This window comes from Grus americana, chromosome 11 (assembly GCF_028858705.1).
Source record: "Grus americana isolate bGruAme1 chromosome 11, bGruAme1.mat, whole genome shotgun sequence".
In the NCBI taxonomy this organism is placed as follows: Eukaryota; Metazoa; Chordata; class Aves; order Gruiformes; family Gruidae; genus Grus; species Grus americana.
In genome coordinates, this window is record NC_072862.1 from 24,186,674 (window position 1) to 24,201,595 (window position 14,922).

The window sequence follows — 14,922 nt, forward strand, 5'->3', positions numbered from 1 at the left end:
TTAACCAGCCAGTAAGATACACGGACTTCTTTGGTTCTAAGCTGTAATGGGAGAGAGAGCTTGGATGCGTGCGAGCAGCAGAAAGAAGCAGAGTACCTATCTCAGTGATGGAAATAGATTGTACTAATCTACTTGGATAACTTTTCAGCATGATTTGAATCAAGCTAAGTAGGTTCCCTCCAACTTTTCTAAAATACTTACATATAAAAAACCCAGGCTATGTCCTCAGTAATTGGAAATCAGTGCAATCAGTACAACAGCAAAGGATCTACGCCAGCTGAATTCATTCCATGTCTTACTGAACAGACACTTCTGCTGTCCCTTTTTACTGTTAGTGTTAACAACATTTGTGGAACACCCACTAAGTAAACCTGGACAACGGAGACCTCAAGGTGAAAGCTCCATAAACACACAGACCTCTGAGAGGTTTCAAGCATGAAGTAGTGTACTGATTTAACATTTAAGATCTACTTCCAGAACCAAAAAATACAATGCTTTCTTTGTAGGTGTTTAAGGCTGAATGCATATCAGAAAATTGCTTTCGTATAGGCACTTGAATGGGGGTGGGTGGTGGTGGTGGTGGTAAAGAGGCTCAGTTTGTACAACACACCCCAATGGTGACCGAAATATCTTTTCTCTTTTTCTTACATGCCAATGACTGTCTATCACATGGACATGCTTCTTAAAAAAATCTTGGTTTATGAAATTATAATCTTTGGGCTCGCCCTTCCTTGTTCCAAATGCCTCTCAATCTATAAGCTTTCTGCATCCGCAACTACCTTAAGGCAAGCACCCATTATATACAATATTTTAACTAATTCTACAAAGCAGGAGGTGGTGGCAGTGGGAGCACTTGACAAATTGACATTACAAAGAGAGACTACATGTAATTGCACTGATGGAGAAACACAAAACCAATTTATCCTCTTTCAAGAAATTTACTGCAGTCTTTTTTTTAGCATTCAGAAGTTTTGGGGAAGAAAAGCCTGGGGAGACCAGACAACCTGCCTTGAGGCTGGCTGGAACATGCTTCTTCCTGGCTTCTCTTCTACCAGACTTTGGGATTGCCACCTGTTTGACTATGGACTCATTACCACAGCCCACGTGCTACCCTTGCATAAGACTGGTTTAGCTTCTAGTTCTCATTTTTTAAATACATTTGTTCCATTTAGGCATTTCCTGTTGCTTTGCATAGTTCTTACAATAAATGGAAAACAGACCAGGTTTAAACAATAAGCTATTCTTACCTAAATACTTTAAAAAAAAATGAAGAATGAAAACAATATTGCTAAATTAAACTTACACTTCACAGCTGCATGAGGTGTATCAACAGTACAGGAAATACAGATGGACAAGTTCAGTAATTTATTATTCCTGAAACAATTTCTTCTTGACGGCTTCCCTAAGACATTATCTAACATTAGAAAAAATGAAGATAATAAAGCCCTACCAGCTGTACTTGAACCTTAGAACATAAAATTAACTATTTTTCTGTGACCTAAAATTAAAACAATTCATTTAGAAGTATTACACTTCACGTGTGATAGAAGCTCGTACAATCGTGAGGAGGACAAAGCCACTTGCCTTGGGGTTTCTGCAGAGGATGCATTTTGGCCAGTGGAGTTTTGGTTTTGGGCTTCCTTCCAGTTTGATGGATACATTGCGCCGGGCTGATGTGCTGCAGTTCCCCACATGCTTCCAACGCTGGATTTGAGTCAATGTGACATTTGATTTGAAAAGGAGAACAAGGGCAACCTGAGGGGAAGAGGAGAGGAAAAGTCAGTATTTATTTCATTCTATTAATCCTGAAGAAAATTTGTGCTACTTCTAGAAGCGTATCACTCATCCAAGTTCCTGAGGAAAGGGAGGGGTAGAAGAGGGGCGAGCGATTCGCTCACCCGTTATTACAACCAATACATCCAGCCTTAATAATCATGTCAAACTAGCTGGCTGATAAGACAGACAGAATTTCAGTATTCCCATCTGTAATTAATTACTTCTTTACTATGGACACCCAAAATAAAAGAGTATATATAAAAGATAAAAACCATTTCAAAAGGATTTCTCCAAACAGAAATACAAGTGCCCCAACGTGCATCATCATGTTATTTGGTAAAATACACCTAAGTTACGGCAAATTAGAAATGTGTCCCAGGGTGGGGGGGAATGGTACAAGCGCCGTTCCTTCAGGACATTTAATCATTCAAGCTGCACTTTGCCGCTATTTATTACTCCTCCTTACATAAAATATTAACATTCCTTCAAAAGGCTCCAGTCTAGGAGATGCCATTAGATATGATCCAGTGGGAAAACAGAGAAAGAAGTGATTAATATGTTTGTTTGTCTTTTAATTTAACATTCTTCATTCATTTCTATGGGCACTGTGGAAATAAACTGCTATATCCACTTTCACATAGCGGATACCGCATTTTTTGATTTGGGGATGTTTTTGTACTTGTGGCAAGCCTACAGCTACATGAAATCCTCACGCCAGCTTTACTAGTGTGTCATAAAAAGGTAAAAAAAAAAAAAAGAGTTTAAAAAGGACTGCGGTTTAAAATTGCTGCATACGAACACATGAATATATACGCTTCCGGCAGTACTGAGACGCGGAAAACGTATCAAATACAGAAATTTGAATGCTAATCCATAAAAAAAAAAAGGCAAAGAAAACATGACAAACATTCTTTCCATATTCCTGTTTTAAAGTGGACTGGCTGAAATTACCAGCATCTTGCTGGAGCGAGAGGCGACCTGCATCATGTAGGAAGGATTCCTCTAAATGTGAAAAATCAGTCTTTGCCTTCCCGTGATGTGTTGAAGAACATGACATTAGCTTCACAAATGTAACCTACTCTTGGCCAGATTTGTATTAAGATCAAAAACCTGAAACGACAAGCACCTCCATCCACATCAACTAAATTATCCTGGGCTTATACTAATGGTATTAAATCAGGATGTGACCTTTTGAATAAAGATTTTGAAATCTGAGCCGTACAGACAGCTTGGGAAGATTAGCTGAGAGCTGGCCTCAAAATGCAGAAACTTTCACAGCAATACAGATTTTTTTTTTCTTTAAATACGCATAAAGTATTAAAGTAAATTTTGCTGACAAAAATAGATTCAGATGGCACAAATCTATTTACTGATCTCTGACACCCAAATATACAATCCCCCAATTCCTCGGTACGGCTGCCAGTTGTTCCTGTTGAAGCTTCATTAGCATTTCTACCATAAAATCTGCTTTTCAGCAGATTTGAGACCAGCTATTAAAACATCCTTCCAGCTGAAGCCAGGAATTTATAAGTACTACCTTTTATTCAAATATAATTTCACTTATCAGGAAAATGCAGTGAAAGTAGAGTAGATTATTAGAGCAGATTAATAGATTATTGCAAACACATCATCACAGAAAGAGCTTACGCAGATGCCTCAGCTCTGGGTACCAGGAGCTCCCTGTGACAGCAACAGCAGTGCGTGACGGGCCAGCTTTTTGGGGAAAGGACTGAGACTTCTTCCTGATTAACAGCCGCTCAGCGCAGCAAGAAATTAAAATAGTGCACAAAGGAAAAGTTCTAATTCAAGGAAATAAAAAGGGCAGCACGCAGAAGACAGTGTTTCAATAGGTATTTACCAATGCTAGCAACTGGAAGACAATCCAGCAATGCTGTATTTTCCTAAAAATCACATTAATGATCCAATTCTCAGTGTACAAATCTCTGTACCTACAAGAGAAAACACCTCTAACCACGCTATGTCATTCCATCATACAAGCACAGCACCGGCCTCGTCTCTGATGAGCGCTGGAGCCCCCGGGCCATGCCGGAGGTGACCATGGTCCCCCGCTGTGGCCGAGGGAGGAGGAGAGCCACAGCTCCTGCCCGCAGGTACCCCATCCCTGGGGGTCCCCAGCCAGGCACCCCCAGCCCAGCCCCCCCTGTGCTGACCCCCCAGGGTAAGTACTGGTTGCCTTGAGCACTCGCTGTTCTTCTTCAACCACTGCCACAAAAAGGGACTGTCTTGTAAAGTTGCAAAAGGAACTCAAACCCAATTCCTTTTTCTCTCCTAGTGCAGTTCATCGCTGGGAAGGCAGGTCCCACAACCTTCCTTTCTTACTGGTAACAATAAGAGCCACTGGTTACTTGCGTGCTTCCAAGTGCAGGGCACCGCCAGACACCCTTTCATGTCTAGGCTAAAAGCTCTCATGACCTGCTTACATTACTGAAAAGTGCTTTGATCCTCATTTTATGAATCCACATACGAGTTCTTCTCTTCTACCGCATAATCTTACCAAACACACAAGGCACAAGATCCTCCACTGGTAATTACTCAACAAATATGTCCATCTTGCCTGAAACAAGCTCTGAACTTGGCTTCAAATGCTCCAGGACTTGTGCTCAGGGGCGTTTGCAGAGTAAATACTTTGCGAAGCCTTATGCTACTTCCCATTAAAAAAGACCTGTCATTAAAATAAAAATTAAAAAAAGAAGAAAAATAAATCCATCGTCCTCTAAACATACAATATTTTATCTCATCTTGTATATTGCATATATAGTTTACTACTGCAAATATATCGGTGTTCATCTGCTGCCTGCCCTTAACCCACGCGTTTATTGACAGTACAACTAAGGAGCAAGTGGGCATAAAGCAGAAAGTAAAATTGATAAGTAGCTGGAAGAAAGAGGAACTTGGAAAGCCACAAGTGCCTTAAACACCAAATGTGGTGCTGGCCCTAAATCAAGAAAAATATGCATGGGTGAAACCACAGAAGTAGCTTTCATTCTTTTTTATTTAATTTAAGCCAAGATGGTTCTCTCTATTCATCTCTGATGTGGCCCCTAAGGGCTGCTTTTTGCACACAAGACAAAAATCCACTTTCCTTATATATTTTTTCAAGCGCTATAAAATGATCTGTGAAAACAAGATTTACTGGATTATTTCACATGGAATTCTCTGAAAGAAAACCCACTGTCTGCCAAGCGCGCTCCAGGGGCTCCTGGGAATGGAAAACAAGAGGGACAACATCAGTAAGATCCAGGCGTAGCCCAAGTGGCCCCTCTCAAGATATCTATGGTCCTGCCGAATGCTTCCAGAGGTGGGAGCGGGTGACGGGCCCCCCCCATGGCCTGCACTCCTGCATCCCCCAAACCCGCAGGACCCAATGCAGACACTACCTCCTCTTGGCTCTCCGGTCCAGCGCTGGACTGTGCAAACCCTCCCTAGGCTGGATCAGCTATAACCGCCATGGAAGTGCTTGGGAAGCACACTGGTATGTGCAAATTGACAAAAAAACGGTTATTTGTGTCCAAACCTTATAAAAGGCTACTACTAATAAACTGTTATTCCCAGTGAGCCCGGCTGACGCTGACTTCACATCTGACCCCGGGTTGCCTGCAACAGCTCCGGGCAGCCCACTGGGACGCGAAGCGAGCCAGCATCTCCAGAGTGGGCACACCAGGCAGAGCGCTAAAAACCTGAGTGTGCGCTTCCAAACGTGTAAAACTCAGCTTTGCTAGGTCCAGTCCTTGCATCTCTAATGTATTTAAGCTCAAGTAATTTCATGGCTTTTTTGCCGTTCTACTCACAGGAACAATGCTGCTTACAATTTCTCTATTCAGAACCAATCCAAGCAGAAACAGAGAAAGATGATGCTTTCCGGACATAATTTTTTTGTATTATGTTAATAAATAATATGTATTTAAGGCTCCTCCTAAGGTAAAACTTTAACGAAACTTCTGAAAATGCCTAAGATAATGTACAATTTATATTGTCACTAAAATGGAAAAATAACTCCACTCTTTCTGACAGAAGTCAATGCCACTGGGAAAGTCTTTCATGGCCCAGAGAAATTTCTCAGGTATCTCCCTTTACCCTCACTAAGCTGTCTGCACCCAGAAGACAGCCCGCATTTTTGAAAAATTTCTCTTAGACTCTGTTGCTTGAAGGCTATGATATATTTTTCTATTAACTTAAGACAAAATATAAGGATTTTGATGCTCTACTGAGTGTAGTATTAAAGAAATCAGTTGAACCCAAGTGCCTGAACTTCAGGTCACAGGCTTTTCTCCCAGCGCAAAAGCCACGTTCAGACCTGGCACTTGGCACCTAGTCCCCAGGTAGCAGCATTCAAAAATAATCCTAGCTTAAAATACAAAAATTTCTTGGAGGCCTGTGATAAACAGCAGCAAGAACCAGAAATGTTATGACAAGCTACTGGTTTGGCACATCCTACATGTGCTGATCCCATAGAAGGACTTCTCACCCAGCACTCTTTCGCAGATTTTTGCAGTGTTCAGCTGAATTGAAGAAAGCCTAAAGCTCATCAGGCTAGCCCACCTCCGCACCCCCGCACGAGGCATGGCAAGCGCACACGGGGTAAAAGGGATGACAAACGCTGGAGTAACAGAAAAAGGCTCTTCAGAGTATCGCACTGGAAAGACATTATAAGCAAGACCTCCTTTAGAAGTTTGCTTTCCCCAAGAATTAATACCACTGGGGGATTTCTCCACCCAGAACGATGGACATGACTTCAATAGCATAACTTGAATGCCTGCTCAAGAGAGGCTTGCCCAGGGGCAATCCTTGAGCCCTCTGCCATGCCCAAACCTGGGACCCCCAGGAGAGGGGGGGGCTCTCGGCGGCACAGCCCCAGAGCTCCTGCTGCTCCTCCTCAGGGGGACCTTCCCTGCCATCTCGCGGGAAGAGAAAATAGTCTTAGCGACCAGTGGAACGGCTTCCTACTCCTGCCATCGCTGCTGTCACCCACTGCTGTCACCTACGAGTTAAACAACGTCTGGGAGCTTCCAGTTCTCTTATTCTTTGCTGATTTAGGCTCTCTGCACCATCAGTGAAGTCAAAAGCTCCAGAAGGCAACCCATCAGGTCCAACTCGTAGCATGGGAAGACATTATAATTTTCTAATGATTCGTCAAGCATCTAAAAGTGAAACTATTGCATGCAGACACTATAGCTGTTGCATCCAGAAATGCATCCAGCAGTGGTGTCTCCATTTCTAATGCTGTTTTGTAATATGCACCATGTGCATCAAATGGATAAGCAACCATCACTGGTCAGCTTAAAAAACTGTCTGCAGGAAAATACACAAAGATAAATGAACCAGAACCTATATAACGGTAAATGACATTTTTGCAGCTCACAGGAGTCTCGACTACTAAGCACATGCCCAGAACTGACCAGAGTTAAAAGTAAAACCAGCAAAACCCTCAGCTGTTAACACGTAGAGCTATTCTGAAAGCTATTCCTTACTGAGCCATCGTAACAGACATCTCAATAGGAATTTAGCTCTTCCCAACGTTTGGCTACAAAGTGAGCACGTGCCATGTACCTCTAACCTCCACCAACAGGCTCCCATTATGCCCAGTTCAAGCATCCCTGTATTTGCAACTGAAACATCCACCCGGGCATTCCCTAACAGTGTCACGGACAGTGAAGTTCTCTCTCTCTCTCTCCATCCCTTCCTCCCTACTAAAAGCCTTTCCAGGAGGAAAGCCTGCTCTTAAGGCAGAAACCTACCGCTAGAAAGCAAAGGGCTTCATGGGTAGAGCTCATTTATGTATCTGAATAAAATAAAACCCTGTTAAGAGGAACTCAGACACAAATTAAAAGGTGCTGATTGTGTCTTTCTTGTGTCAGCAGGAATCTAGGAAGTGGTATAATACTCTCTCCTTCATGCTCAGGCTGTGTTACGCACACAGATGGGTAAGGACTTCTTTAAAGAAGCTACAGATCTCCCTCCGCTGTTGGAAAACCCAGTGTCAACAGTCCTACCTGCAATGCACTGCAATGAGATTTATCTCACGGTGTCAGCTCTAGTAATGGCACAAGGTGATCCTGCTCGTTACAGTCCGTTACAAAGCACACACCACCATCCCCAGAGCGGTCCGTGACTGACAGCTCCAGAGCCTGTGGTTGTCCTCATCTCCCCAGTTTCACACGCTGCCCCGCACCAGACCAGCTCCCTACATCTGCTGCCAAGCAACGGGGAGCAAAGCCTGTCCCACCCTGCCGCCCAGCATACCCTTCTTTTCCCTCTTACACCGCTTCATTAGCTCCAGCATCTTCCTCAAACCCAGGGAAAAAACTCGCCTCCTCCTCCTGGCCACGGCCCCTAAGACCCCTAGCAGGAGTGTCAAGCAGCGTGCGCTGGGGCTGTCCGCCTGCCCTTCCACCAAACCCAGCCTGGGGACACTGACCACGCTTATTTCACACGACATCCATTTTTCTGGCATTCCAAAATGTCAACTTCAGTAACGAGAGTGACAGCCAAGTTATCACCATAAGCTTTCAGAACAGATACAATCAAGAAAACATTATGTTAGAAAGTAAATGAGAGTCTGGCATGGACTGCAATTCTATATCACAAGAGATGTATATCACTTACTTGTGTTCAAGCAGAGACCCCCGCATTTTTTCTTATTTGCTCAAGCTCTAAGACAACCAAAAACATGGGAGACCGGCTCCTGCGGCAGCTCTCGTTTCAAAGCTGAAAATGCCATGCTCACAGGAACTGACCTCCCCCATCCCACTTCCTACCATCACTGCGGCGAGCTGACTCAAAGAACAGAAACGTGGCAAACGCGAGCGGAGGAGCTTTCCTAAGCAGAAGTCACAGGAGATTCCTGCGACTCTGCAGAAAAAGGCTGTTTGGTTTTAAGTTTCCAATGCATCTGAAACACAATACATAGTATGCGGATGGTGAAAGAGCCTGAATCTTTCTGCAGTACGAGAGAAAGCTATATCTCTTTAAACAGCTTTCTGCTTAGGTACGGTTCAATATTAACACACGGCTGGTGAGTAACAACAGTGACATGCCACGGAAACCAAAAAAAATCCCAGTTCTCAGCACTGAAACTCTCAGACTGCTGCACAGCTCCTCTGGAAGACGAAGAGCCCAAGCACAACCACACGTACGCTTCCCAAAAGGGTTGGGCTGGGGTGTCCAAGGAGCTTTCTGAAGGAAAAGGCGCTAAGTCTGCTAAGAAAGAGCCTGCAGAAGCGACAATAAATGTAATTCAGCAGGCATAGGATGGTTAAAAGATTTCCATCAAAAGTCCTGAACATTTTCAGTGCTCCTTCTTCCCCTCCTCCTGCTCTCTCAGCAGAATCCTACCTCGGGAAGTGATAAAGGAAGAAACAAAATGTAAAATTTATCTTTTTTGAATGGAACACTTCATTTTAGGGCAAGCTCCATCCCTGGGGAGCGGTGGAAGGGCTGCTAGTCTGTGTCCTTATGAGAAAAACACAAAGTCTGAGAACCATGCCAAACCCTTTAGTCTGAGGAGGGCTGTGAGAAATTTGGTAAATTTAGTTTAACACACTTCGAACAACACAGAAATACACCCAGGAAAAAAAGAGGATTGTTCACAGAAAGAACCCAGTAACTAAAGCAAACAAATGTGTACATCTAAAGCACAAGGAGGACCAGTAGCTCCCCCAGACCCGTGCCGCTCTGATTTGGGATTTGATGTATTTTACCCTGTTCTGACTACTTTTAAATGCCTTAGGTGAGGACACTTCCTTTAACAGGCATCTCTATAGTGTCCTGAGGGTCACTATTGAACATCGCTGTCGTAGTATTTTCCATAACCTTGCACCAAGATTTCCCATCTTTAACCCCATCAGATTCTTTTAAAGCCAATTCCCGCACGCTAACCCAAACACTTCAAGGTTATGCTTCACCGGCACCGGTACGCATGTCACGCCTCTCATCATCATCTCATCATCTTAATCACAACAGACAAATTCTTGAGAAATCAGTTTTAAGCTCTGACTTTTTCTGTTCTTCTCGAGACGGGCCCCAGTGGCCCAGCTCGCCAGCAGCGAACCCCCAAGGACAGCCGTACCGCAGGCTCGGGCTGCAGAGCCACAAACGGAGGTAGGCACACAGCTTTCACTGAAATTAAGGATATTTGTCTGACGGGTGACTATTTCCCTACTGTCTTTAGAGGAGGTTGAGATTTCACTGTTGATTTATCACTCTTTCTAAAGCTTCTCTGTTTTTACAAGCTTATTTCAGTGCAATCTCTGTGTCTCTCTTTACAATCTTGCTTTTATTGCCCCGTCCAGAACAGCATATAATCCAGGTGCCCGTGCAATGCCACTCGAACCCTCCTCTGCCTCTGGGACATTTCACACGCAGCCAGGGATTACTCCAGAACTGCTTTAAAGACATCATTACAGAATTTTAATGATTCTTTTAATCTGATTTAATTTCACATAAAGAATTAGCTTTTCAACAGACCTACACCAGCCCTTTCCTCACAACACTCAAACACACTTCTTCTCCCACTCAACGCTGCCCGGACAGGGCACTACGGCACAGTCCTCATTTTCAATCCTGCCTGTGAATTAAAAACCCTCACACCCCAGACCCACATTTGTCCAGCAAGAAACACTGCTGGTATCGCTGGCTCAACGCAGAAGCCAGGACCGCACGGGCTTGGGCCTCTGGGATCGCTGGTGCAGCTTGGTCTCTGGGGCTTCTCCCTTAGACACGGTTAGCTGGCAAACAGTATTAAAAATTGGCTATAAAAGTGATTCTTAAGTGTTTGCTCTACATTTATATCTATGCATATAATTTATATATATATTTATATAAATGTACAACAGTCAGGAGAAAATCTCTGAACGACAGAAATGAGGAGCTGCACATCTAATTCCGTATTACAGCACTACTCAACACAGGTGTGTAAACCAAATTCCTGCTGAGATCTTTATGCTTATTATGTGACAAGGTAAAGAAAACGCAGAAACGCAAGCACATCTTAGAAATCCTGTTGCTAGAAAGTCATTACACACAACCTCGCACTGGGGCAAGGAAAAACAACAGGAAAAAAAAAAATCCCAAGCAGGTACTCACTTCTAGTTTTAAGCTTTTTATGTTGCTCTGAATACAACTGGCCACCAGACCATCCACGGGCAGCACAAAGCAAGGACGCTTTAAAAGACTGTGCAGATATTCCCACTTCGGTGGGAATGACAATATCTGCTGAGATGTAATACAGCATCAGCTCAACTCATCCCCCAACAGAGAAAATTTAAACAACTGTCCAGGGCAAAAAAGCAGAATCTACCATTAACTGTATGGAAGGTCATTTTTTCCTAGCAAAAAAGTGATATTTATTATTTTATTATTATTTTATAGCAGGCTGCCAAGCCGATTCTTGCCAAAAGCAAAGGGAAAAACCTGGCAGCTGAAAGGCAGCAAGGACCAGCTCCCGACCCTGGCAACTCCAAGGGGGCTGTAGGAGCAGGAGTAGCAACCAGAAAACCCATACTGAGAGCAGTCTTAAACAGAGTGAAAATACGCTCACTTAAAAGGAAAACGAGAAAGAAACCAAAGCTAAGCACCACAGAATACATTGCCTATCAGGACGAACAATAGGCACATTAAAGCCCCAAAACAAAAATATTTTCTTTTCCTGCACGAAACAGGATGTGGTACTGCAGTCAGAGATCTCTCACCTTCATCTCCTGAGGTCATCAGCGACATGAAAAAAAGTTGTGTTTTTAAACCAAACTGAGCCCTCTGTTAACACCCGCACAGACACCGAGGACACAGCCCCGACCTCCCTTCAACCGCAGGAGTCAGCCCCGAACGTGGGGGCCGTGGCGAACCCCCTCTGTGGGAAGGCACCCAGCTTCTCCAACCCCGGGGGCACCTCCAGCCTCACCCCATCTCAGCCAGAGGCCGGGGGATTGCGGGGAAGCGGCTTCTCACCATGCACCACTGTTCCCCAAGCACTGCCTGGATGCAAGTCCTGAGAGTGGAAAACTCCACGTGTAATTATCTCTTGGCTAATAAACTTAGAAGTGAATTTAATTTAAACTCTGCTGAAGTTTAGGTGGGGGCTGATGGATATTTTCGGCTTTTGGGGATTTTTTTAAGTAGTCATGTGTGTTCTCTTTTGTGGCTTAATTAAAATATTTTAATTTCTAGCTCCAATTTCTGTTCCTGCGTCTGTAACGGTGCTCTCTGAGCTATGATAACGAACTACACAGTCAATGACCTGACTGATGCCAACATTAAAACGCGTGCTTCTCCGCGTTACCTAAGCAGCGACAAACCTGTACCAAAGGAATTCCTTCTTATTCTGCTTATATTTTGTACCCCTCTGGAGAATATCAGTCTGCCCTTAGCTTTCACCTCCACAGCTGCCTCTGACACAGGCACCCGCCAGCAGTAACCTTTTCGGTGCAACAGCATTTCTACCACATCTCAGAATTTGGAGGCATCTTACCAGAGCTGGTCCCAAATTTTGGCAACATAACTTCAAGCCTTAAGTGACATTCATGCAAGGGATGCAGGAAATAGATTTTCAGTTAAAAAAAGACATGTTTAATTTATCACTCTAGTGTGGGAGACTATTCACAGGTAGGTCAATTCTTGAATTTAGCTATAGTTTTCTCAAAATTTACCCTCAGCCTGCTTTTCATATAGGCATACAGAGAGTAAACGTTGGGCAATACTGAACATCAAACCTCTGTAACTGGAAGGCAGAGTTATGAACTTTTATGATTTAAAGTAAAACGGACAGGCTACAAAAAACTTACTCTTCTGGAGGAAGCATTCGGCTGTCTTTTCCCCCCCAAATAGCATAATTGAATTACTCTAGGCTAAAATAATCAGCACAGTAACTTTCTGTGACAACTAGATCAAAGGTAGAAGGGAAAATCCCCCTGAGACTCTTCCATCTAGTAAGGAAAGCAGGTTAAACGACGCACGGAGATTGAGGCACAAAGAGTGACCAAGTAAAGGCGAAGGCACCTGGGGCAGATCCAGCCAGCCTGAGCTGCAGGTGACAAAGCCCTGCCCGCACCACCGCTCACAGCGCGCGCCGGGAAGGGTGCCCAGCGAGCGCCATCTCAGACGACAGAGGTAGGCGAGAAGACAGGAGCAGCCAGACCCGTCTCTTTGGTGCATACAAGTCTGGTCTTATTTTTGAGTTCTGAAGTCGCAGAGAGACTTGTTTAACTTCAGCGCTAGATTTCAGACTTAATTCCTGCAGCGGGCAAGGTCCAGGTATCAAAAGTCCAGCTTAAGTTGTTGCAGGTGCCCAATTTATAAGAGGGAGCGAGAACTGGATTTTCATTCACATATTTCATTACAATTATAATGAAACACAGAATTCATTAATTCATAAAACCTTGTTTTGCTTTGTTTTTCTCTTTTGCAAAAAGATTCATTGAAGATGGAAGATAATGCTCCCTTCTCCCTAATTTATTCCTCATTTACTATTACAAAAATATTTAGTGGTGTTATATAGTATTAGGCAGACAACATGCCTGGAGGAAAAGATTACAGTAAGCACTCGACACAGACTAGAACACTCTATGAGGAAGTCTTATTGACAGACAAGCATTTCTCATCATAACTTTTCAATCATACTTCTCGTTCTAGCGAGGTGACAAGAAGACGGGGCGTTTCCCTGGCTCACAGGCTGTCCCCCACATACCCCACCACGGTGCCCTGCAGCAGAGCAGCAGCGTTTCGGCCTACCTTTCCCTCCCTCTTCCTCTTCAGAGTTCAAACTGGCTTCTCATCCCACCTTTTTATTCACCCGGTTCAGCTCTGGTCTCCAGACTGCGCCTGGATGTTTCCGGCATGACGCGAGGCTGCTGCCCCAGGGACCACGCCGGCTCCCCCAGAAGGGAACACCCCATACAAACCCGTCTGATTCCGACACACGGTGTCCTCAGGTACCAGCTGAAAGGCCACCGAGGGCAAAGTGCAGTATGCAGCTGCAACTGTAAATGCGTTTTCACCACGGATTTCCAAAGTTAAAGCTATCCCTATGTCTATCTGACAACCTCAGAGCCCTGACCAACGCCAGAGGCCTGCACCACGGCCGCTCCTCTGAGAGGATGCGCACGCCGGTCCCCCGACGGAGGGATGCAGGCAGAACCGTTATTCAGCGCTCCTGAGACTTTCCTCTTAGATGAGCACAGAGCTTGCTTGCTTCCTTCCCTTCCTTCCTTTTTCTTTCTTTCTTTCTTCCTTTCTTTCTTTCTCTTTCCCTTCATGGGTAACAGGTTTTTCATTATGATGAAAGAGTCCTGATTTATAATTACACTGATCATGCAAATCAAAGAACATATTTCAAGCTAATAACACTCCTGGGACTTCACATCTGTACTGCTTTAACGCAGGAATTGTAACACCAGAGCAATCCATTACTGTAAAAACTTAAAGAGATTTTATACAGCTTAGACACAAACAAATTATCCCAGCCAAAGCCATTTCAATTTGTTCCTTTCAGATTACCTGCACCTGGGTGACTTACTGTCTCTCCCAAGAACAAAGAGGAAGACAGCAGATCTGCAATTCCCAGAATTGTTGGTAAGGGAGGAGGAGGGAAAAAAGAAAAAAAAAAAAATTAAGACTCTTCTACACAAAGGCAAGAAACAGCCAGATGCTAGTCCCTATAAGTAAGATTCCAGCCTTCATTTAAAACTGTGTGCCTTTAAAAAAGGCTTCACGTACTTAATTTCTCCTTTTACTAGAAGCTTATTAAATTTTTTTGCTAATGACAAAAGCAGCATGCAAGACTCTCTCACACAGCTTAGTTGAAATGCTTGTGAATCTTCTTAATGGCACACATTACAACGAGTAAACTCTCATTTAGCCAATAAGGAGAGTAAAAATTATCCTTAAGATTTAATGACAATATAATGCATCTCCAACAGTGTCCCAATGAACTGGCTTTCTTTTCTAATCTTGAATTGTTTTATTAGTTTCAGTAAACCAATAATTAGCCTCTGCTCATTTAAAAGTCTATTTAGGTACTAAATAAAAGTAGGTAAAACTGAGCTCAGATTTTTTCTATGGAATTGAGCTTTGCAGGGGAGGACTAGTTATTCTGTGTTACCGCAATGTGCTGTCACTCCATACTGCAGAAGTTAA

At 43.7% G+C, this 14,922-nt stretch overlaps 1 protein-coding gene across 7 annotated transcripts in view; it reads right to left on the reverse strand.

Moving 5' to 3' along the window:
- Window positions 1–14,922, reverse strand: part of FGD3 (FYVE, RhoGEF and PH domain containing 3) — a 111,238-nt gene that overhangs the window by 48,655 nt on the left and 47,661 nt on the right. For 6 of the 7 annotated variants that reach the window (XM_054837789.1, XM_054837787.1, XM_054837788.1 and 3 more), the window contains exon 2: window positions 1,585–1,755. In XM_054837789.1, coding sequence (XP_054693764.1) covers window positions 1,585–1,755 — 171 coding nt within the window. Of the gene's footprint in view, window positions 1–1,584; window positions 1,756–8,400; window positions 8,536–14,922 lie in introns of those variants that run through there. The other variant, XM_054837794.1, reaches the window with a different exon arrangement.